The sequence below is a fragment of the Lepidochelys olivacea genome, assembly GCF_965140295.1.
Source record: "Lepidochelys olivacea isolate rLepOli2 genome assembly, chromosome: 1".
NCBI classification, from domain to species: Eukaryota; Metazoa; Chordata; order Testudines; family Cheloniidae; genus Lepidochelys; species Lepidochelys olivacea.
Genome location: NC_140411.1, coordinates 135,404,736 through 135,428,716, shown reverse-complemented (window position 1 = coordinate 135,428,716; position 23,981 = coordinate 135,404,736). Strand labels below are relative to the sequence as shown.

The 23,981-nt window shown below is 41.3% G+C and overlaps 1 protein-coding gene across 5 annotated transcripts in view; it reads left to right on the top strand.

Annotated features, from left to right (window-relative positions):
• Positions 1-23,981, top strand: part of ARHGAP6 (Rho GTPase activating protein 6) — a 510,120-nt gene that overhangs the window by 441,711 nt on the left and 44,428 nt on the right. For all 5 annotated transcript variants that reach the window (XM_084643362.1, XM_084643363.1, XM_084643366.1 and 2 more), the window contains exons 4-7: positions 11,436-11,692; positions 16,989-17,184; positions 18,262-18,317; positions 22,126-22,276. In XM_084643362.1, the coding sequence (XP_084499488.1) occupies positions 11,436-11,692; positions 16,989-17,184; positions 18,262-18,317; positions 22,126-22,276 (660 nt within the window). The remainder of the gene's footprint in view (positions 1-11,435; positions 11,693-16,988; positions 17,185-18,261; positions 18,318-22,125; positions 22,277-23,981) is intronic.

The following is a 23,981-nucleotide window of genomic DNA, read 5'->3' as shown; positions in this document are numbered from 1 at the left end:
TTGTTTCTGTGTGGAATGTAAACATTTAGGGCGCAATTCAGCCTCCTGAACCCCAAAGAGGCTGTTTGTGGTGGATTGCTGGTTATTTCTAGAGAAAAAGCACTTCTGTGAATAAATATTTGATTTGTCTTTGCAGCCAGAAACTCTGGAAACCTTCTTCTTCCATGCTTGTTTTCCACCCATTTTCTGTGAATTTAAAAGTATTTTCTTACTGTTTACACTTAAGCTACTTCAGTAATAATTCACTCTAATGTTGTCAGTATGCCTTGGCATATTCTTAGGAGAGAAGAGTTCCATAATAAATACAAAAATTTTCTTTTTCATTATAGTATTTTTGTTTCAGGCCTTGTCTGTGCCCTACTGCGTTTTATTTTATTACATTTCTAAAACGTGCCTCTTGTGATCTCTAAGCATCTGAGCAATTTTAAAAACCACATTATGTCATGTTTGGACTTATGTCAACTAAGAACTTCAGGGACTCTTCATTTAAAAAAATCAAAATCCTTCCCACAGAAAAAGGCTGACTAAATCAAATCAAATCAAATCAAGGCCTTATGATCTCAGACCAGCAAGAAAAGTTCCAGTTGCAGATCCCTCACTTGCGTGAAAACCTTGGGTGAAATCTTCACTTCACTCCATTGAAGTCAGTGGGAGTTTTGCCATTGACTTCAGTGAAGCCAGAATTTCACCCTGCTTCCAGTCCTCAGACACTTGAATTTAATTCTTCTTCGAGTGATCGATACATGCCCATTCCACTGTAGGTGTGTGCGCACCTCATGCACAGTTGTCAGAGATTTTTCCCTGAGCAGTATCCATCGGGCAGCATAAATGCCCTCTGGTCCCTGGCACCACGACACACATGTATAAAGAGCTGTGCTGACCCCAATCTCCCTCAGTTCCTTCCTACCACCAGTGACGGTTGTTGGAGCTCTGATCTTTGTATCTCCACGTCTTCCCTCTTATAATGTATATAGTACCTGTAGAATCAGTTTTTGATCTCGTGTAGTGTGTTTGTACATATTTAGATATACGAATAAGTTTAGGATATTAATTTTCTAGAGTGGTTTCCTAGTTGGATACTGGGCTTGGTTCTGGACTAATACCTCATTCTCCTGGCTTCAAAGACTGTCACTCATGTAATAAGTCTATGCCAGTGAGCTGCCCACACCCCAGCTTCCTTATGTGTCTGGCAGAGGTGCATGAGAGTGACATTTGTAGAGGGTTCAAAGCCCAATTGAAAAAGAACAGTGCTGCCAGACTAAAGTACCACCTTAAGGTACTGCGCTTTGCCCACTGGTACTTAAGGTACTGCGCTTTGCCCACTGTTGGAACCTTCCCACTCAGAATGGGAACCGAGCAAGTATGAGTTGGCTAAGAGTGCTCTCCCTCTTCTAATTGAGCCTAGAGGCAGATCCTCATCGCCGGTACCTAAGAAGAGACAGCATAAGTCTCCCAAAGACTTGGTACCAGGGCTTTTGAAGTCTACAGTGAAGGCAACAAGCGGAGGCAAGGGCTTGGAGGTGTGTTCAAAGAGGAGACATCCCCAGATACAGTCTGTAACTCAGAGGGATTACTGACTCTGGAGCCCAGGAAAGGTCTGTGGAGCCCAGTCCCTGAAGTGCATTTTTTGGTACCGCAGACCCCAGAGCCCTTTCTGGTGTCCTCTACACCAAAGCCTTTCAAGGCAGCTAGATTGTTACTTAACCTGATGATGCTGGCTTCCCCTGCTGTTTAAACAATGAGGAGTACTTGTGGCACCTTAGAGACTAACAAATTTATTTGAGTATAAGCTTTCATGGGCTAAAACCCACTTCATCAGATGCATGGAGTGGAAAATACAGTGAAGATAGATATACAGAGTACATGAAAAGATGGGAGTTGCCTTACCAATTCTAACAAGACAATTCAATTAAAGTGGGCTATTATCAGCAGGGGAAAAATCACTTTTGTAGTGGTAATCAGGGTGGCCCATTTCAAACAGTTGACAAGAAGGTGTGAGTAACAGTACGGGGAAAATTATCATAGGGAAATAGGTTTTAGTTTGTGTAATGACCCATCCATTCCCAGTCTTTATTCAGGCCTAATTTGATGGTGTCCAGTTTGCAAATTAATTCCAGTTCTGCAGTTTCTCATTGGAGTCTGTTTTTGAAGTTTTTTTGTTGAAGAATTGCCACGTTTAAGTCTGTAATTGAGTGTCCAGGGAGGTTGAAGTGTTCTCCGACTGGTTTTTGAATGTTATAATTCTTGACATCTGATTTGTGTCCATTTATTCTTTTACATAGAGACTGTCCGGTTTGGCCAATGTACATGGCAGAGGGGCACTGCTGGCACATGATGGCATATCTCACATTGGTAGATGTGTAGGTGAACAAGCCCCTGATGGTGTGGCTGATGTGATTAGGTCCTATAATGGTGTCCCTTGAATAGATATGTGGACAGAGTTGACAACGGGTTTTGTTTCAAGGATAGGTTCCTGGGTTAGTGTTTTTGTTGTATGGTGTGTAGTTGCCGGTGAGTATTTGCTTCAGGTTGTGGGGCTGTCTGTAAACGAGGACTGGCATGTCTCCCAAGGTCTGTGAGAGTGGGGAATCGTCCTTCAGGATGGGTTGTAGATCCTTGATGATGCGCTGGAGAGGTTTTAGTTGAGGGCTGAAGGTGATGGCTCGTGGTGTTCTGTTACTTTCTTTGTTGGGCCTGTCCTGTAGCAGGTGACTTCTGGGTACTCTTCTGGCTCTGTCAATCTGTTTCTTCACTTCCCCAGGTGGGTATTGTAATTTTAAGAACGCTTGATAGAGATCCTGTAGGTGTTTGTCTCTGTCTGAGGGATTGGAGCAAATGCGGTTGTATCTGAGGGCTTGGCTGTAGACAATGGATCATGTGATGTGGTCTGGATGAAAGCTGGGGGCATGTAGGTAAGTATAGTGGTCAGTAGGTTTCTGGTATAGGATGGTGTTTATTTGACCATTGCTTATTTGCACTGTAGTGTCCAGGACCATGGCCTGCACATAGCCGGGTCCTGCCTCCATATCAGTGGCCCTCTGGTTCTTCTTTCCACATTCTAAAGTCTCTCCACTCCTTTCCCGCTCTTCTATATTGTCTAGGTGCTAGGAGCATCTGCAGCAAGGTCACTGTGTTCCCTTTCCCCATACTGGGACCGTGCAAGTGGAACAGTGTGCTCAGGGACTCTCCTGTGGAGGAATTGGAGAAGGGACCTCCTCAACAATGCTTAGCTTCTTCTTCATTGCCTAATGAGAGGATGGTGACTGAGTCTACTAGTCCTGCTCCTGATCATTCCAGAGCTCATCAAGCGTTGCTGATGAGGGTGGCTGTAGCTGGAGATGTTCAACCAGAAGAGGTAACAGGAAAGATCACACAGGCTCATGGACATTTTAGCTTGTTCAGGACATTCTAGGGTAGCTCTCCCTATTAATGAGGCTATCCTGGAACCTGTCAAGTTTTTATGGCAAACTCCATCTTTCCTACCTCCCAGTGCTAAAAGTGTGGAGAGAAGATACTATGTCCCTTCAGAGGGTTTTGAGCATTTCTATAACCATCCTCCTCCAGACTCCCTGGTAGATGCTGGTGCCAATGAAAAAAAGAGACAGGGACATCAGGCCTCTACCTTGAAAGGGAAAGAAGCGCAAAGGCTGGACCTGTTTGTCAGGAAGCTTTATTTCACAGGAGGTTTACAGTTTAGGATTGCGAACGAAGAGGCTCTGCTGGGTCAGTATGATTTCAGCCTTTGGGATAAATCTTGAAGTTCAAAGACAAGCTTCTTGGTGAGACAAATCAGGAGTTCATTGCAATGGTGGAGGCAGGCAACTGAGTTGCCAAACCAACATTGCTAGTGAGCCTGGTGGTGGACTGTGTGGCTCAAGGTATAGCTTCCGCCATCACTATGTGATGTTCATCTTGGCTGCAGTGGACAGGTATTCCCCAGGAGGTGTAACAAATCATTCAAGACATCCCATTTGAAGGCCCCCTACTCTTTACTGATAAGACAAATAAGAGACTTCATAACTTTAAGGATTCAAGCATGACCCTTGTGTCTCTGGGGATTTATACACTGGCAACATAAAAAAACCAGTTCCTCCCACAGCAGTCCCAATGATTTAAGTCCTTCTCACTGCATACCCAAGATCTGTCCAAAAGGAGGAGCAGAAGTTACAAGAGGCATCCTCTTCTGCAACTGCCAGTTCAGGCAAACTGGGTCCTCTAAACAATCATTTTGACCTGTTGGTTGACAGCAGTCAACCACTTACCAGACTACCATCTTTCTCCACTTCAATTTTTGCCAATCACCTATACCACTTCCTAAGTGTGTGGACCTGTATCACCACAGATCAGTGGGTCTTAAAGCATGGTGAAACTGGGATACACCCTTCAATTTATTTCTATCCCCCCTCTTCAGGGACCACTCTCACAAGAGTCTGCTACTTCTGGAGATGCAGTCTCTTCTCATGGGGGCCATATAGGAAGTTCCCATGTCATTCAGAGGGAAAGGATTTTATTCATGTTACTTCCTAATCCTGAAGGCAGAGAGGGATCGCAGGCCCATTTTATTTCTAAGACAGCTAAACAAGTTCCTAACGAAAACAAAATTCCAGATTGTTACTCTAGCATTATCCCTTCCCTAGGTCCCAGGGACTGCTATGCTACTCTCAACTTTAAAGGATGTTTATTTTCACTTGGCAATTCACCAGAGCCACTGAAAGTTTCTCAGATTCATGGTCAATGGATCCCACTATCAGATTACGGTACTGCCTTTCAACCTGTCAGCAGACCTCTCGTATTCACAAAATGTCTGGCTGTAGTAGCAGCTTTCTTGGAAAGGTCAGGAATCCATGTGTTCCCTTATCTGAATGACTGGCTAGTGAGAGACTAGTCCAGGTCTCAGGAACTCTCCAATATAGCCACTATTCAGTCCACTTTCAACATGCTGGGGCTCCTAATCAATACAGAGGAATCTATTCTGACACCTGTTCAAAGAACAGAATTCATTTGGGCAGTCATGGACTCTACACAGACCAGGGCTTTCCTGCCGGAGCAGAGGTTCCAAACAATGTGGGTCATAGCTCAAGATGTAAAGGCACACCCTGTCACTATGGTTTGGAATTGCCTCAAACGTCTAGGGCACATGGAAGCATGCACTTATGTGGTGCAGCATGCCAGGCTACACCTCAGAGAACTACAGGTGGCTCAGCTCGGGGTGCTCACAGGCCCATCGTCACATGGAGATGGTGGTTCAGGCATCTGCTCAGGTCTTGTCCTCCCTGGACTGGTGTCTTCAAAGAACCTGCAAATGTTTGTGAGGGAGTTCTTTTGCCCCACCACAACAGTCACCCACTCTAGTCACAGATGTATTGGATCTAGGTTGGGGAGCTCGCTTAGGTCCGCTTCACACTCAGGGCCTTTGGTCTTCTCAGGATCTAAGTCTCTAAATAAATAGCAGGGAGCTTCAGGCCATTTGTTCAGCTTGTGTGGTGTTCCTTCCACATATCAAGGGATGGAATTTGTTGGTACTCACAGACAGCACAGCAGCCATGTTCTGTGTAAACAAACAAGAGGCTGGAGGTGGGGCTTTAGTTAAAGTTATGCCAAGTGGCAATCCTCCTTTGGAATGCCTACGTTGCCAGGTCTATCAACCTGAGAGTTGCTTACCTTCCAGGAGTTGAACACACTCTGGCAAATCTCCTGAGCAGGTTGTTGCAGGTCACCCCGAGTGGTCTCTTCAACCAAATGTGATCAGATCCATTTTAAAGCTGTGGGGAACTCCCCAGGTAGACCTATTTGCAACAAAAGCAACAAAAAAAAAAGTAATCTTCTTTATTCCTGATCCGGTCATAGTGCAGTTTCACTGACAGACACCTTCCTGCTATCCTGGTCAAAAGGTCTGCTGTATGCTTTCCTGCAGGTTCTGCTCCTGCTCAAAGTCTTGTCCAAGATCAAGCAAGATTCTGCTTATCTTATTCTGATAGCCCCTGCATGAATCTGTCAAGGTTGGTATTCAACTCTGCTAGCACTATTAGTCAGACCTCTGCTGTTGCTCCTCAGAGATGTGGATGTGATCTCCCAGGACCATGGCTGCTTCCTTCATCCTGACCGTTAGGCCCTCCATCTGACAGTGTGGATGCTTCAAGTCTGACAACTTCAGAATGAGTTTGCTCTAGAGTCTCAGGGAGTGCAGGAAGTTTGGCTAAATAGTAGGAAGCCTTCAACTAGGTCTACTTACCTTGCTAAATGGAAGGGCTTCTCCATTTGGCCCATACAAAGAGGCGTCCTCCCAGCTATGGCTCTGATTTACCATATCTTGGACTATCTTTGTTTCTGAAACAACAAGGGTTAGTTCTTAGCTGCCAAATGGATTCTGAGGGAACTATCTCAGCTTTCCACCCTCCCATGGCTAACCAGTCAGTTTTTTCAAATCCTGTGCCCATCAGATTTCTAAAGGGCTTGCTCAGATCATACCCCCAGGTTCACAGCCTGGTACCACAGTGTTTAAATTTAGTTCCAGCCAAGTTGATGGGTCCCCTCTTTGAGCTGCTAGCAACTTGTTCTCTGTTAGGCATGTCTATGAAGGTGGCTTTCTTTGTTGCTATAACCTCAGCCAGGAAAGTAGGGGAGCTGCAGACTTCAGTATCAGAGCATTCTTATACACTTTTCTGTAGGGACAAGGTTTTCCTCTGACCTCACCCAAAATACCTGTCTAGAGTGGTTTCCAATTTGCATATTAATCAAGCAGTACCAACTTCTTCCCAAAGCCTCATTCAAGTAAAGGGGAAGAAAATCTCCATACTCTAAATGTTAGAAGAACTTTGGCATTTTATCTGGATTGGACTAGGCCTTTCAGATCTTTGTCTTAGCTCTTTGTTGCAGTTTCAGACAGAATAAAGGGCCACCCACACAGTGGATCTCTTCCTGGGTTTCTTGCTGTATTCATTTATGCTACTGATTGGCTGATATTGCACAAATCTCAGGCAACTTCTGTGGCCATTCTGGCTCATCTACTCCTAGAAAACACTTCTAGGACAGCAAACTGGTCATTTGACTCTCACTGTGCCATCTATCATCAATCTAGAGATGATGCCCAATTTCGGCAGGTGGTCCTACAATCCCTGTTCAAGTACATTTGAATCCACCTGCAGTTTGAACTGCTTGTAAGTCATCTATAGCGGAATGGACATGTGCCATCAGAGAAGAAAAATAGTTATCTACCTTTCCGTAACTGTTGTTCTTCAAGATGTGTTGCACATGTCCATTCCATGATCTGCCTTCCTTCCCCTCTATATTAGAGTCTTTTCCAGTAGGAAGAAACTGAGAGGGGTCAGGGTCAGCATAGCCATTTATACCTGCATGCAGTGACATAATGCACTAGCGGGCGCTCATGCTTCCCTGATGGGTACTACTTACGGGAAAATTTCCAACTGTGCACGAGGTGCACACATACCTCTAGTGATATGAACATGTGCAATACATATCAAAGAACAATAGTTACAGAAAAGTAGGTAGCCATGTTTTAGTTCAAGCAGTTTAGGACACGTCTATATTGTGCAAAAAGCCAGGGAGTGAATCTACAGTGCTCCAGCCTGCCGTGCAATAAGTGTCTGGGTGGACCCTGCAAATGTGCACTAAAAGTTCCCTAGTTTGCATTAATGTACTGCTGATTCAATCCAGAGTACATGAAATCTCAATACACCAAATCGCAACTCAAACCACAGTATGTCTCAGTACACAAATCACAAATCTCAGTACGTTAGCTAATATCAATTGCTGATTGGCTGGAGTGGTGAGTACTGAGCTGAAGGCTCACCTTTAAGCATATGTTGTTATGAGCCCTGTCTTCCTGGTATTTAAATCTGATAGCTCAAGCATCTCAATAGATCTTAACCATAGGGCTGCTTAGATCAAAACCAGCACTTTTGGAATTGGAGTATTTGTGGCACCTTAGAGACTAACAAATTTATCAGAGCATAAGCTTTCATGGGCTATAGCCCACTTCATCGGATGCATGGAATGGAACATATAGTAAGAAGATATATATATACACATACAGAGAAGGTAGAAGTTGCCAGACAAACTGTAAGAGACTAATTAATTAAGATGAGCTATTTTGAGCAGGAGAAAAAAACTTTTGTAGTGATAATCAAGATGGCCCATTTAGACAGTTGACAAAAAGGTGAGGATACTTAACATAGGGAAATAGATTCAATATGTGTAATGACCCAGCCACTCCCAGTCTCTATTCAAACTCAAGTTAATTGCATCTAGTTTGCATATTAATTCAAGCTCAGCAGTTTCTCCTTGAAGTCTGTTTCTGAAGCTTTTCTGTTGCAAAATTGCCACCCTTAAATCTTTTACTGGGTGGCCAGAGAGGTTGAAGTGTTCTCCTTTCGGTTTTGGAATGTTATGATTCCTGATGTCAGATTTGTGTCCATTTACTCTTTTGCATAGAGACTGTCCAGTTTGGCCAATGTACATGGCAGAGGGACATTGCTGGTACATGGCATATATCACATTGGTAGATGTGCAGGTGAATGAGCCTCTGATAGTGTGGCTAATGTGATTAGGTCCTATGATGGTATCACTTGAATAAATATGTGGACAGAGTTGGCATCGAGCTTTGTTGCAAGGACAGGTTCCTGGGTTAGTGTTTTTGTTGTGTGGTTGCTGGTGAGTCTTTGCTTCAGGTTGGGGGGCTGTCTATAAGTGAGGACTGGCTAGTCTAGACTAGTCTAGCCTTGATGTAACACAGGCATGGATGACTGCAGGGTCTGCATCTGAGAGTAATAGGCACCATCTCTTGGTTAGCAAAGAAAAATATATTCTGATTACTGCTGCTCTAATGAGACCTTGAGCTTGTGAGCCAGTTTGATAATAGGCAGATTAATTTTTTCAAAAGAGGGTGATCTTATTGGTTTTGCCGGTTCTTTAAAGGGATTCCTACTGCCAGCCAGCATCACTTTTCTCTTATCTAGCCTGAACCCAAGCCAGCTGGTTTTCATCCAGGTCCCCACCTCTGCCACACATTGAGAAATCAGATAAGTGGTTAAGATCTTCTGAGAGGAAGGCATACAGTAGACTACTATCAGTTTATTGATGGCACAATAGCCATAGCTCTTGAGAATCTCCCCTAGTAGCTGTACATACATGTTGAACAGGTGGGGTGACACGATCAAACTCAACAACCAACAGTCCTGGAGGAGGAAGAGTGTTGCCCCAGAGTACCTTCTGTGACCAGGAAAGAGTGGAGCCATTTTAAGGTAATTCTTTCCAGCCCAGCCAAGGTCCCAAATTCATATTAGTAGCACTCCATGATCAACAGTGTCGAGGTAGAGCTAGTAGTATCATCTGACCTCCGTAGTCAGGAGATCATTGGGAAAGAGATCAATGCTGTTTCCATATCGCATCTAAATCCCAAGCGTGACTGACTGGGAGCCCAAAATCGGAAGGTGTCATTTGCTGCTGGAGTTGGTCTAACACCAATTTCTCAATGATCTTCCCCAGAAAAGTGAAGGGACAGCTGAATATAGGAGGCAGTTGGAAGGTGGAGGAGGACACTGTAGATACAGTAGAATGACACAGTGTAAGGGTCACTGTGGGAGCAAAGAGAACAATTTGGAGGCAGGGAACCCGGGCAGCATGGACGCAAAGTCAGGAGGACAGAGTACTGAGAGGAAGGAGAATGTGGGGGACAGGAGTCTGATGGGGCAGGAAAGGGGTTGGGGAAATGAAGAGGAGACAGGAGAGAGATAGAGATAGAAACCGGGAAAAGAATGAATAACAGCTCCACGCCATAGGTGTTATGATGGGCTAAATGAAGTCCTCCATTAAACAGCAGAAGGGAGGTCCATGTTAGTGTGTGTGCATTTTAAAGTTGAACTTTCAACCTGAAATAATTGCCTCCAAATTGGGGTCCCTAAATGAGAAAAAATCAGAAGACAACCCAAAACAATACCATGTGTTTATTTTTAAAATCTTATTATTATTCATTTAGGGGTGAAGGATGGACTGACATGGTTCTTTGATCTCTTAGAATTAGTAACATTACATACTGCTTGATTAACACTTAAATACTCTGTTGTGATATTTTTACTTGTTCTAAATTAAAAGCAAGTTGTTTTGAGATGTCATTCAGTGTACTGGTCTCCTCCAAACTCACTTGATATGAGTGAATCAGCTTCCCAATTTTGGTTTAGTCTGGCCACTAAATTGGTTTGTGTCCTAGCATGCTTTACTTCTAAAGTGTAGTGATGATGACTCTAACCAGAGCAAAATAGAGTCTCTTGTCTCCTTAGGTCTGATAATACAATAATGCTTCAATTCAAGATTCAGGGAGTACACTTTTTTTTTCCAATGCCTTGTTATAATCTCAGTGAAAATGCTAAGACTTACAAAGGTGTTCTACAAAATACAGCTGGGCATTCGATCCCAACAGGAAGTCTGGTAGAGGAAGGGTATTTCTAAAAAGTGTGACAGAAAATGCATTTATAGGAATTTCTGCTTGTCCTTTGTTTCTGAAGCTGGAATTGCTTCCTCTGCATCCCTGTTTGTGTTGTCTGTGTGCCAAATTCAGCTCCTATATGGGTTCAAAGCCAATGACTTTAGTGTTTAGAGTTGCATCCACTTTCACCAGGGATGAGTTGGTCTCAAAGACTTAATAAACATTTTACTTTCTGTTTAGATGCACAGTTTTACATAACTTAAGAAACCAGACTGAACCAATAGCTCTAATAGACAAATGAACTGACTCCATTAATCTCAAATGGCTCTTAGCTCTAATGCTTAATAATGACACTTTAAAAGACAATGTTATTAACCAATTCACTGCTGATCATTTTAGCCAAAACATCTTAGGCGCTTTTGAAAATTTCATGCTAAGGCCTGGTCTATGCCATTTTTCTACCAGTATGACTATGTTTGTTAGGGGGATGATATTTTCCCCTCACACACTGTTAAACCCCACAGTGCAGAGGCAGTTATGTTGGTATAAAGATGCCTTATACTAGTATCGCTTATTCCTCTTTCCATATAGAAATGGCGATAGCAACATAAAGTACCATTACACTAGTATAACTGCGTCCACATCATGGGGGTCAGACTGCTTTATCTATACCAACATAGTAAAGCGTATAGACTAGGCTGAAATGATTTTTCCAAGGTCACCTAGGGAGTACATGACAGAGCTGGGAACAGAATCCAGTTTCCTAGCAAGCCTATTATAGTGCCTTAACCATAGACTATGCTTCCTCTACACTGTGCAGCTAGTACATAGTTATCTGGGAGTTATTACTGAGAGGGAGCAGTTACCTTAATGAGATTGTTATATAGTTGAAAGTTGTCAAAGACATCAAGAGTCTTGGGATGATTGCTATTTTTACAAGTTTGGTATAAAGTGAAACAAATTTAACAAATAAATAATTCTGTTCTTGTTGCAGAATTCGTACCCCAGGCTTTTGGAATGCCCTTGTCCCAAGTGATTGCTAATGACCGGGCCTACAAACTTAAGCAGGATTCTCAGAGAGAAGAGCAGAAAGATGTGTCAGACTTTGTAGCCTCTCTCTTACCATTTGGAACTAAAAGACAGAACAAAGAACTCTCAAGCAGTAACTCATCTCTTAGCTCGACCTCGGAAACACCAAATGAATCCACTTCCCCTAACACACCAGAGCCAGCACCACGTGCCAGAAGAAGGGTAAGTTTACCTGTAACAGCTTAATGCACACTGGGGAACCTGCTGGGGCCTCAGGCTCTGGTCAGCACCAAAAATTAAACTTGTGCATGATGGTTTCTGACCACATTTAAATAAAGCTGGTTGTGGTTCGAGCCAGCCCTTGTTAATGGTGGAAGTTGTAATCTTAATAGTCAGCCTGCTTTCCCAACTGGGAACAAGATACAAGAGAACAAGATGGACACTGCATGATTATTACAACACCATAAGGGATACGAGACTTTCGGTTTTCCTCCACTTTGGTTCAGATTGGCCTGTCCAGTTCTGCAGGCCCTGACCATGTGTATTTTTTTCAACTGGTGATGGTAGATGGACTACACATATGTGACTGATGTTCATAGGTTTTCATATTCTAATTTAGAGTCCAAAAAAACAGAAATTAATTTAATTATTAGCATCCACTAGTAAAAATCATTATGGCCTGATTTAGATGTCACATACCTCAGAGTAAATCAAATTCACTATAAAAGTTAGTGAAAATAACAGTAGGATAAACCATGTGTGAGATCCAGATCACGCCCTTGGTGGCAAATCATGCCCCTGCCTCTTAGCTCATGGAGGGCTCCCTTGGCAGCAGAACAAGTGTGGCTCTGTGGCATGAGGTGGGGGCAGGAGTCTACAGGCAGCACAGGTGTCTGCAATCACCATGCTGTGCAGAAGATGATATCTGCAAAGGAAGATTCCTCTCTCCACTGCTCACATCTGTAACACCCAGCCCAGCTCCTCAGGCCATGTGCTAGTCAGAGAATTTAAGCACTGGGACCTGACCCAACTAGTGCTGATGTCAGTGGGACTCAGATCTAGTCGTTAGTGTCTAAATTGAAATAGAATGTTGCTCCTGCATATGATATGGATATCTGATAAGCCTCTTGTTTGCCGGGTTTCATCCCTTGGGTTTCATAACTTGATGCCATGCTCTGAACTGACGCAACACTGCAGTAAAGTAGATAATGTCACAGTTTGAGCTCTTTACAAAAAAAATCAGATGGTACTGGAACAAGCTGTCGTGAATGCTACTCACGTTGCCTTTTTATGTGGAAAAATGGAGAGAAAAATTAAACCTTGACAACTAATCTAAGTGTTGGGGATACCAGAGGAGCTAAGGAAAAAAGAAATGTTCCTGAGGAATCCTCAGCGACATTCACTCTTCTCCACCTCCCCTGCATCAAAGCTTTTATGGGGAAGTACTGTGGGGGACTCTGTAAAGTATAGCGTTAACAAAATAAAAATTGATTTTATGCAGTATTTGATACAGTGTATCCCAGAGTACCACAAGCAATAAGTTAGATTCCAGTAGCACAAAACAATTACAGTAAATGGTACAGTAATTCAGTAGTATGTTATATGTAGCCATAGTTATAGGAATCTGTTTTAGTGAGAGAGAGAATTATTGACCAGGAGATGGGAGCCATCCCCTATTATTTTTCAAAAAGTGCTGTGAGATATTTAATTTCCACTTGGACAGCCATCAGGGATGAGCAGAAGAAATCTAGGTTTAATCTTTCATCTAAAAGATGTGCCCCAATCCCCCCAGTGCTAAGTTCCTAGCAGTCTGTGTTTTTGACACCTTGTTGGTATGAACAAGAGAGATGGAAGTCAGTACTTCCACTTGCAGGGTATTGTGGCTGAAGTTTCAGTACACAGTCATGGTGATATAATATCATATGGTTCACCTCAGAGATAAATAAAAGTGTAGCCGAAGGCAAGCAGTTGAGGTAGAAGCAGACATAATTTTCTATTTAGAATGTGTTTGAATTATTAACTATAACAACCTCACATTTCTCTTCTGTCTTTAACTTCTACACTTTATTAGGCCATTCCCCAGCCATTCTTGGAGTGTTTCTTACAGGATATTCGACAGTGCATTTTCTAACCTACTTTTAAATGTTGCAACTGATGGGGCTACCACCTCTTCCTGTGGGAGACTATTCCACATTCTGGCCTTCCGCTATCGGATAGTTTTTCCTAATATTCAGTCTAGATATCCCCACTCTGTTTTATCTCATTACCTCTACCATAAATAATTCCTTTCCCTCTTTGGTGTTAACAGTCTACAGATATCTGCAGTTGGCTATTGTGTCCTCTCTCAGTCACTGCTTAGTGAAAATGAAAAAGATACTATCAAGAAACCTATGAAGTATTTGGGGAGGTTTTTTTTTGTGAAGTTCCTAAGATTGTATTCTTGTTTACCATATTTCAGATTGTGTTCTAAAGACACTGCCTTATGTTGTCTCTTCTTTATCCAATCTCCTTTAAAATGGGATAGATTGATTTATATATTGGATTTTGGCCAAGTCCTGAATAAGTTTCCAAATATCTATCTATGTTGCAGACGTATTTTAAATTTTGTTAAGTGCTTTTGCTTTCTTGAGATTTGGCAGTAGCTTACCACTCCCTTTCTCTGGTCATCCCTAGAGACACATATTGTATATTACTTCTGGCTGGAGATTCCTTGGGCCTTCAGATAAGTATGGTAGTTTTCATACGGCACCCCAACTTCCGTTTTGAAATACATGATCCGATGCAAAAGAAAACTTGCACTTCAGGTGTTCTTGTCCTATTACTCCCATACTCTTTCTCCTAAAAGATATTTTAGCAGCATCACAGATGAAAAGAGAAAGCATTGGAAACTGTCCCATTCCATAATACCGACTCTGGGTACTCTGCCTCTTACATTTTACCTCCTGGGCAGTGCATACTGGGAGTCCCAAAGTTTTTTTTCCTATTAAATATATCAAAGAAAATGGTCAAATGTGTATTGAAGGTAAAAGCAGTAGTGCAAACCTGTCAACACCACCTGCTATTGTGCTTCAACCTTGACCTGGAGGGACTATCGCAAGGAATGAGAGGGTGATTAATTTTATGTAGTCAATCCTTGGTCTCTCAGCTCAGGCTCGTAACAAGGGCACCAATTAGTGACTGTTGTGGTGGCGATGGGTCGTGGACTTTGTGATGGAATCCTACAGATGTCTGTGGACCAAAAGGGCTATTGTCATTAGATGGTGCAACTCCATTGCCTTCAATAGATTTTCACCTGCTTATGCCAGGGATGATTCTGGCCCTATGTTAATACGTTATCTATGCCAAAATGCACTGAAATAATGTGAGCACAGTCCCATCTCTTTTATTAACCAAGCTGTGTAAGGGGAATAAACTTTCTCCTGAGATGGCAGTATTTCTGGAACTGCAGTAGTGACTGTGGGTGGGGTTTTTCAATAGCTCTCAGCATTAACTGAAATCTGCTCCCATTGCAGTCCAGGGGAATTCCATTATGCCCTTCAATAGGATCAGAGTTAAGCCAAATCTGAATGTTTTGAAAATCTCATCCTACATCACTGGTGTTTTAAAAGAAGTTCTCCACTGTAAGCCCAGTTTTGAAACCCCCTGTGTCCAAAATCCTCAAAAAAACGTAATTTCCACGTGAAGTTTTACATTTGTGGTATGTAGCCAATGTATCTTTTTTTTTTTTTTTTTTTTTTTGCTTTGGGAGGAATTGAGGGGGGTCAGACAAAGCATTTTTCAGAGAATGAAACTGAAATTGAGGTGAAGCTGACTTTGTGAAAGGTCTTGTAATTATTTTTGTAAAACTGAATCTCAAAAAAGAATGGGTCTAGCAACTTCGAGGTTGTTTTATTCATAAGTCTTCCATGAGATCCAGGAAACAAGACTATTTTTGATAAGGTCATATGGTTATTTTAGATGTTATTAATGAAAGATTTTAATTTTCAGTCAGTTCCCAGTGGACTTTATAAGTTTGTCCAAGGGCTAGAAATATTTATAAAGTTCAGTCATGGGCTGACAGAGAATTGTACCAGCAAAATTAGTAACTTATGTCATATGAACTTCTCAGGTTCTATTTGCTTACATATTCCACCAACACAGGTTGTGGAATTTGTATACTCTGTCAGCAGAACATCTTGCATTTAAAGAGGTTACCAAGGTTTCCAGCAGAGTATTGGATTTGAATTCTACAATTCAAATGTTCCCTTGAACAACATGTACTGAATTCTTTCACACCACATCTTTAGTTATAATAAATATTTTATCTGTAATAAAAGGAAATATAACAATTTACAGTAGATGTTTTTATATCAAGGTTTTTTAAATAATCTGTAAATAAAAAAGGAAATTACTATGCCAACCTTCATTAAGAAACAGTTTAGCTTGCCAATAAATGTCAATGGAATTAAAACACTTACTAAAAAAAATCTTTTTAATATAATTGTGATCTACAAGCTTAACTGTATCCACAAAAGATTTTTGCCTAGGAATTTAAACAGGACGAGTCGATGGAATGTAATAATGTTATAGGAATACTAGTGAGGCAAGGTGGGTGAGGTAATATCTTTTGTTGAACCAACATTGAGTAAAGGATATTACCTCACCCACCTGTCTCTCTAATGTCCCAGGACCAACGTGGCTACAGCAACACTGCATAGGGATATTAATCTTTTTTGTGTTTGGGAATAGCTGGCCTTCATTTTTAGGTGTCAAATTTTGGAAGTGTTTTACCTCTTATGCCTTTTTCACTGCATGGGAGGCTGTGCCTTCCTTTAGTTCAAAAATGTATGTATTTAAAGATTTTATTACAATGTTAAATGTTTTAAAAATATTTAGAGCAGAAAAGGCAGATTGTCGAAAAAGAGCTCCATGTAGAGCCTATCCCTGGTCCTTCACAACTCAAAAGTAAAAATACATTGCAGGATTATGCAGTTATCTGAGGTACTGTAGATGTGTCTATGTATATAAAGTGTGTGTGTGTATAATATACTTTGCATTCCTTTTCACTGGGGTTATTACACAAGATGTGGGCCCAATAAAAAAGTGTGAATATACCCATACATGCATATGTATGTTTATATAGATAATGTACACACACGGCCCGATTTACAACTGTCCTGCACTTTATGCAATTACACTTGTAAAAATAAGCACAAAGTAGGTGTAAAACATTTGGTACTGTTTTATACCCTCTTTGCACTAGTATAGGTGATTACACAAAGTGCAGAATAACAGTGAATTGGGCTTCTTTTATATAGTGGGCCTGATTCTCCACTCCAGAACACTGATTTTATACTGGTATAACTCCATTGGAGTAGAACAGTGTCAAGAAGGGGAGAATCAGGGGCACTTTGTATGTATGTTGTTTAATATATAAGATCAGTGGTCAAAAGACCTCATTAGATACGCTCTTAAGGGAAGGGAGCTGCTTAGTTGATTCCATCCTTACTGATTGTTTGCATGTATGTGTACTTTACAGGGCGCAATGTCTGTGGACTCTATTACAGATCTTGATGACAATCAATCCCGACTGCTAGAAGCTCTACAACTCTCTTTGCCAGCTGAAGCTCAAAGCAAGAAAGAAAAGGCAAGGGATAAGAAACTAAGTCTGAACCCTATTTATAGACAGGTTCCCCGGCTTGTAGATAGCTGCTGCCAGCATTTAGAAAAACATGGTAAGTGTATTTCATTTTGCTTTAGGTAGAAAGATACATTTTTATGAGGGTTCATGTATGTAGAACTAAACATTATATACTCAGATAGGCATACATATACATGTTCTTATAATGTTTAGTGTGATATACATTTTTAACCCATTTATAGTATATTTTAAACCACTTCATGGTAATAACATTATTTACCTAGGCATTTGACCAACTATTATTATGACCTCAATTTCTTATCACTCCACAACAACCTGCTTGTAAAGTGAGACCTGTTGACAAGTTGTTTGATTACTAATGTTAACTAGCTTGCAAGTGAATATCTCATGAATATTCATACAGCAGCAAAATATTATTAATTATTTGTATTCTGGTAGCACATAAAGGCCCCCCACCCATTGTGCTTACAGTCTAAGTGACCAGACTGACTAACAACTAACAAGCAACCTGCCAAAAGTACAAATACAACTTCTTTTAATTTTCTACTTTGATAAAAACCTCCCCCGCAGCCAGTCTCTGCTGTGTCTACCTGTCAGCTCAAGTTCTTCACAGCTCTTGCTCAACCTAAATGTCCTCTTTCTCCCGCCACCGCAGGAAAACACTCAGCCTTGTTTTCAGAGACACATACAAAACCGGGGGAGGAATCCTAAAACCCCAGACTGCCAGAAGTGTCCTAAGGCCTACCCCCTGTTCCCCCACCCAGTGTCCCAGCTCTGTTAATTATGGACACTTCTCCTGCCTCTCTCCTTCCTGTGATATCACTCCTAGATGTGCTGCCCCTTAAAGCAAAATTGCCACCACAACATCCACCTGTCTGCCTGCCTGTTGATGTAGCATTGAAAAGATGGCACAAAAAGTAGCACTGAACTGCAGTTCGGCAGGTCAAGTAATCCAAAAGTTTTATTAAATTGAAAAACTCCTTGTCCCAAGGCACCTTAAGTCTCCTGAGCTGGGTAAACACGTGTTTAGAGAAATGCTTTTATTCTCTACTGTGGCTAATGCACATAGCTCAGATTGCTTTTGTTTCAATGCAGTTTCTGACTGAGTTTTTAAACAGTGAAACAGTCTGCTAATATGCTATGCTTTCAGGTCTCCAGACAGTTGGAATATTCAGAGTTGGAAGCTCAAAAAAGAGAGTCAGACAGGTGAGCAGACATTTAGTTACATGAACTTGACTGTTTTTGACTGTTCACCAATAGAATTTCTAGTAATGTGATTATTTCCCCCTCCTCACGGTAGATGAAAGTAGAGCTTTTTGTGGAAGTGACTTTATGGTATTTGGGTATTATCTATGGTAGCTCTGAGTAGGCTGTTTCCAGTCCCCTTCCGCTCAGGAAGGAGCAAAACAGTTCAAAGAAAACAAGAATTCTAACCTAAATCTTGAACTACATTTGTTTTTTACAAGTTCAAAAATGGTCAAATAAAATTGGGCAGAGGGAGCAATTCTTAACTGCCCACCTTCACCTTTGGTGAAATCCGTATCAGGGTCTCAGCAGGTTAGCAATCTCAGTATAGTCTGGATCATCTCACAACTGAAGAAGCAGTGTAGAGCATGAGATTTGAGTAGAGTTCAGTGACAAGGTTTAGGTTTGAAAGAAAAGTTGACAAATACCTGGACTGAATGGAGGAGGTGTACTCTTGGCTGCCAATTCTATCTAACATTCCAGAAAGAGTTGATGATTAAATTAAACCCAAATTACAAATCTCTTACACAGAAGTTGCGGGATATTAAATTATATAGGGAGAAATCAACCTCTTCAACCCCCGAATTCCATCTCGTAAGCGTCACCTCTCTTACCCCTATTAATTTCAAATAGTTTTCTCCCATCCAAGTCCCAGTCTCAGCCGAACATTGAGAAAGCAAAGATTCTGCACCATGGGGATCCAATGATAAAGACAGAGCTGGGAGTTAACGCTCACACTCCCTCCCAGCAGCCACACACACTAAAAGATGGATGACAGAGGATAGCCTTGTAACATCTGCTAGTTATACTAAGTTTGGAGGTACAGTAGTTACAAGGAGGTATCAGAGTGAACAATATGGTACAAAAGAGCAAAAAGAAGGAGCGGGATGAGTCAGATCCTGAAAACCTGAGGTCCTGCATGACACAGGGCTGGTCCCCTTGGAAGTGAGCTCTGATGGGTAATCTAGCTCTGCTCTCTGCATTCTGGAAGGCAGGATTCAATATCCCTTAGAGTTGTAGATTACTGTATGCCAGTTCTGACAACTGCGTGGGCTATGTATCAAGAAGTTAGACATTTTTATTCTACCAAGGTAGCTTACAGATCACCCACTAAATTGGGAAAATCAAGGAAAAATAAGTTACCATTTGAGCTACAGGCTTTAACTACAAAATATCTGTTGTTTAAGCAAAGGCAAGTGCAAACCTACAATCATATCATTCCCGTGGAAAGAACCAGAGGCTGGGCAGTCATGAACTAGACAATGAGCTAACCTCCACTTGAAAGTCGTTTACTACCTGTTTTTCCTTTTACCGAGCTTCCAAAAACGTAGCAAGGCAAAACAGTTTGGTATTTTTGTATTAAATTAAACTAATGTATTTAATTAAATTAACTCATGTATTGTATTAAACCACATGGAAATGTCTGGACCTTTTGCAGTAACAATAATAAATGCTGTCATCATGAACATAGAGTGCGGGATATGTAAGGTCTGATTTCAATTAAAAATCTGTCCATTTTCTGTACCATAGAAGGCTTTGCAAAACACTTTTTTAGTTGTGCGTCTACAGCTGTTCACAGGCTTTCCTGTATGCGAGATGGACAAGGGTTTTCTGAAGTGAGAGTTTTCTATTTCAGGTGAATTTCTTTGCAAAGAACAAAGAAATGTGTGTGCCAGTGGATTTGTTTGGGTTGTTGAGCGGGGAAGGAAGCATTAGAGCAATTGCAAATATGTACACCATTTTACTTGTAATCTCCTAAACCTCAATTGGAAGCCATTGTTTAATGCTTACTAGGTATGCTTCCTAACGTCTGATGAAAAGACTGTAATTAAAAGCAGTGTGTCTGAGAGATCTCTTAATGAGAAATGGAAAGATATTGCCTTTTTATACTGCTTATATTATATCTCAAACTGAAATAATTCCATGGACAACGTATGTCTGATATTCTGTTAATTACAACATCCCTTTGGAGGCCATCCTGGTGACCTTTTGTGATCTATAGATCCATAAGGATTATATAAGAGCTAGATGTTATTAGAAGTAGTGGTAACGCTTTGCCCCACCATGTGGGGTCCATTTTGTTTAGAAAATATCATTTCAATTCAATATTTTGTTTTGAAAATGTCAGTTCAAATAAACCAGAACAAGGCTGAATTTTTTTTTTTTTTGGTTTGGCCATTAAACCAAAAAAATCAGTTATTCGCTCAGCTCTATTCATGATGTTCCACAGTAACTCTGCCACCCAATCTGAGGATTGGCACTGGGTTGTGAATGGAATCCCTTGAAGTCCTCAGCTGGAAAAATAATACCCACAAAGCAGGGTCTCATGGGCAGGGAAGTGTAATAATGGAGGAAGAACAAATTGGCTGATCTAGGCTTCATGCTCAAGTGTGGGAATCCCACACTTAATAGCAAAGCTCACAGTGAAAAGGGGACCCCAGTTTTTACACCAGGCCCTTAAACACTCCCAAAGTGTCAACCCTTCGGACCAAGTTTGCATTAGAAAATGTGGCATTTTCAACACTCATCTACATTTACATGATTTCCCATTGCTCAAGACTAAGATCAATGTAGGCATATACTTTCCTGGTGATTTGCCTGCTCTTGTGTCTGTGATTTGCCTATAAACACCTCAGTCCCACTACAAGTAAGTTGTGGGGGGGGGGGGGCTCATTTTTTCTTCTGAGCCACATTTACCTATAATTTGTCATTGGGGTGATTTAAATATTTGAAATTCCCCTGCATACTAGCAAAGGTTTGAAGTACTGTACTCCTAGAAAACAATTTCATAAATTATTATTTCAACTTTGAATACAAGACTAACAGTTTGAAAAAGGCATGTGCAGAATACTTCCATGGGTGCTGGGGTAGCACACATACTGGAAAGGGGACTGTGACAACCTTTTACACAGTTCAGTGTGCATTCCCCATGCAAAATTGGCAGTGTATAAGTAGGAGGCAGGGCTAGTGACTTAGACTCTCCATGTCCCCTTTGGCAAGTCTGTTGCTGCTAACAGTGCTAGACTTGCTCATTTCTTGTGCTCTTGACTGCAGTTGTGGCTAGAAACAACAGTAGAACTCAGATTCTGTGATGAAGTCACTTGGCTGTTTGTTCACTTTTTAATGGTGATCACTTTGTGAAAATAAATAAATGGTTAGGAGGAGCAGGAAATATCAGGGCAAGGTGCCACAATGTGTTCGCAAACTTGGCTTCTTGCTTCCAGAAACCTGGATTCCAATGCAATCTCCGGTCACAAGAGAAATTTGACTTTTGGCCTCTTCTTATTTATTTATTCCTATTATGAAAATCGCTACACTATGCAGCATGACTTATAGTCTCTCTCTGCTCCTGAAGGGCTCAGGAGCTGAATAGTAGGAATAATGGAGCAAGGCTGTATGGGGAAACATGTCTACTACATATTCTTATTATAACTGATTCCAGCAAGTATATTATTCTCTTATTTTCATGACGATTAAATTCATTGGTGCTCTATTTTTGGTAAAAGACTACCATAAATTAATTGAAGAACAAAAATATCTCCCTCCCTTTTTAAAAAAAAAAAAAGAATCTGGCACATACCAGGGATTCTGTATATAATGGAAATAGTCAGCAACTAAATGTGAGTTGTATGCCTGCCCTTCCCAGGAACAGCAAACTTGAAATGTTAATGTGGGTAAATCCATATCTAAAAATATGTTCTCTTAGGTAATATACTATACTAATGAGTATGCTGTGGTGTGACTATTCTTTTGTCCTGATTTTTTCCAGTTACGGGAAGAGTTTGACCGTGGTGTAGATGTTGTGCTAGAAGAAGAACACAGCATCCATGACGTTGCTGCTTTATTAAAGGAATTTCTACGAGATATGCCAGATCCACTTCTCACCAAAGAACTTTACACTGCCTTCATCAACACACTCTGTGAGCTTCACAACCTCTTCTTTTAGTGTTTTTCCACAAGCTCAGTTCTACATGCTCCACGAGGCCACTAACAACATTTTATTTAAGAGCCTTAACACTCCCTCTACTTCCAGTTCATTGCGAATATTTGTGAATTTTCTCATGTGTTGCAAAGGGCTTTACTTGCTTTTGGTGCTGGATAGGTACAACACAGAAAAAAAATTCTCAGCAACATGGAGGTTATTCAGTGTATATAGAAAATCACATTCTGTCTATCCACGTGCATACACACATGCCCGGATTCTGTAATTGGATCTGCAAAGGCTGATTTTTATGCTCATGCAGAGTCACATGAAAATCAATGGGGCTTGCTCAGGTGGAAGAGTCTACCTCATTAGATCCAAATTTTGGATTGGGGGCTTTATAGAGTAATGAGGTAAATGATAGAGCCATGTGATTATGCCACATTTTTCATGGACTTGTTATCGCTCTGCCCACTAATCCACTAATGCCTGGATTATTTCCAGTGTTGCAAACCTCTGAGCAGTTGCATACAGCCCCTCTCCAAAACAATAATCATGCCAAAGAAATGTTTCTTTTCTCCTGCCTCCTCTTGCAGAAGTTTTGGCTTATAGGCATTGAGCTGCATGAAACGTTCTTCAACTGACTTTATTGCACAATCTAGCACCTGGTTAAAGAATTCAACTTTGATTTGTTGTTTGGGGTTTCTTAGGGGATTATCCCGTGCCTTGTAATCAAAATGTCGTCTTCTTTGGTGACTCTTATATTCTTGTATGGGTGGGAAAATAGCTTCAGTGTGAAGTTCCCCTGCCAACTTCTGTGCACTCTTCAGGATGTTTTGAAATCCCTCATCTGCCAGTAAGACTGTAGGTATGACTTTGCTTTGTCCAGTTGTTCCGTTGCTCCAGATATATCAAGGTCAACACGTTGGAGTCTCTTGCTTACCACATTTATTTCAAACAGTATGTCATGCCACAACACTAAGCCACACAGAAATTTGAAGTTATGTATGTTTCTGGTGATTCCATTTCCCTCTGCCACTGTTCTCCCACGAACAGTTCCCGTCATAGCATTATCCTCCATAATGGCAACTATGGCATCATCTAGCTTCCCAATTTGGTGTTTGATCGGCTTTATCGCCTCCGCTCGACTTTCCCATTGTGTGGCACTCAGTGGTTTCCGTGTCAGAGAGGATGTTCACAGATGTTGCTTCAAAATTTGCCATTGATGAGTTGATGCAGAGAAAAATACATAGATGCTTTAAATTACATTAAAAAATTCAGCAGCCTCGCTCAAAGCTGATGCTGCATCACTGACCACCAAGTTCAATGAATGAGAACTGCATGGGACAAAAAAAGCTTGAGGATTTAACTCTCGGATCCGTGTCTGCACTCCTGTGTTCTTTCCTCTCATGTTGGCACCATTATCGTAGCCCTGACCTCTCATGTCAGCTATCACAATCCCGTATCTTCCAGCTTTTTAAGAAGCACATTTGTCATACCAGCTCCTGTAGTATCATCAATGTCAATAAATTCTAGAAAATGCTCTCTGACAGTCACCATTGCAGGGACATTTTCACTAGGTTCTGTTGTTGTAAAACGCACCATTAAAGTCATTTGTTCCGTATGGCTGATGTCAGGTGTGCAGTGCAGAATAACAGAGTAATATCTTGCTGGCTTCAGATCTGCCACAATCTTCTGTTTGA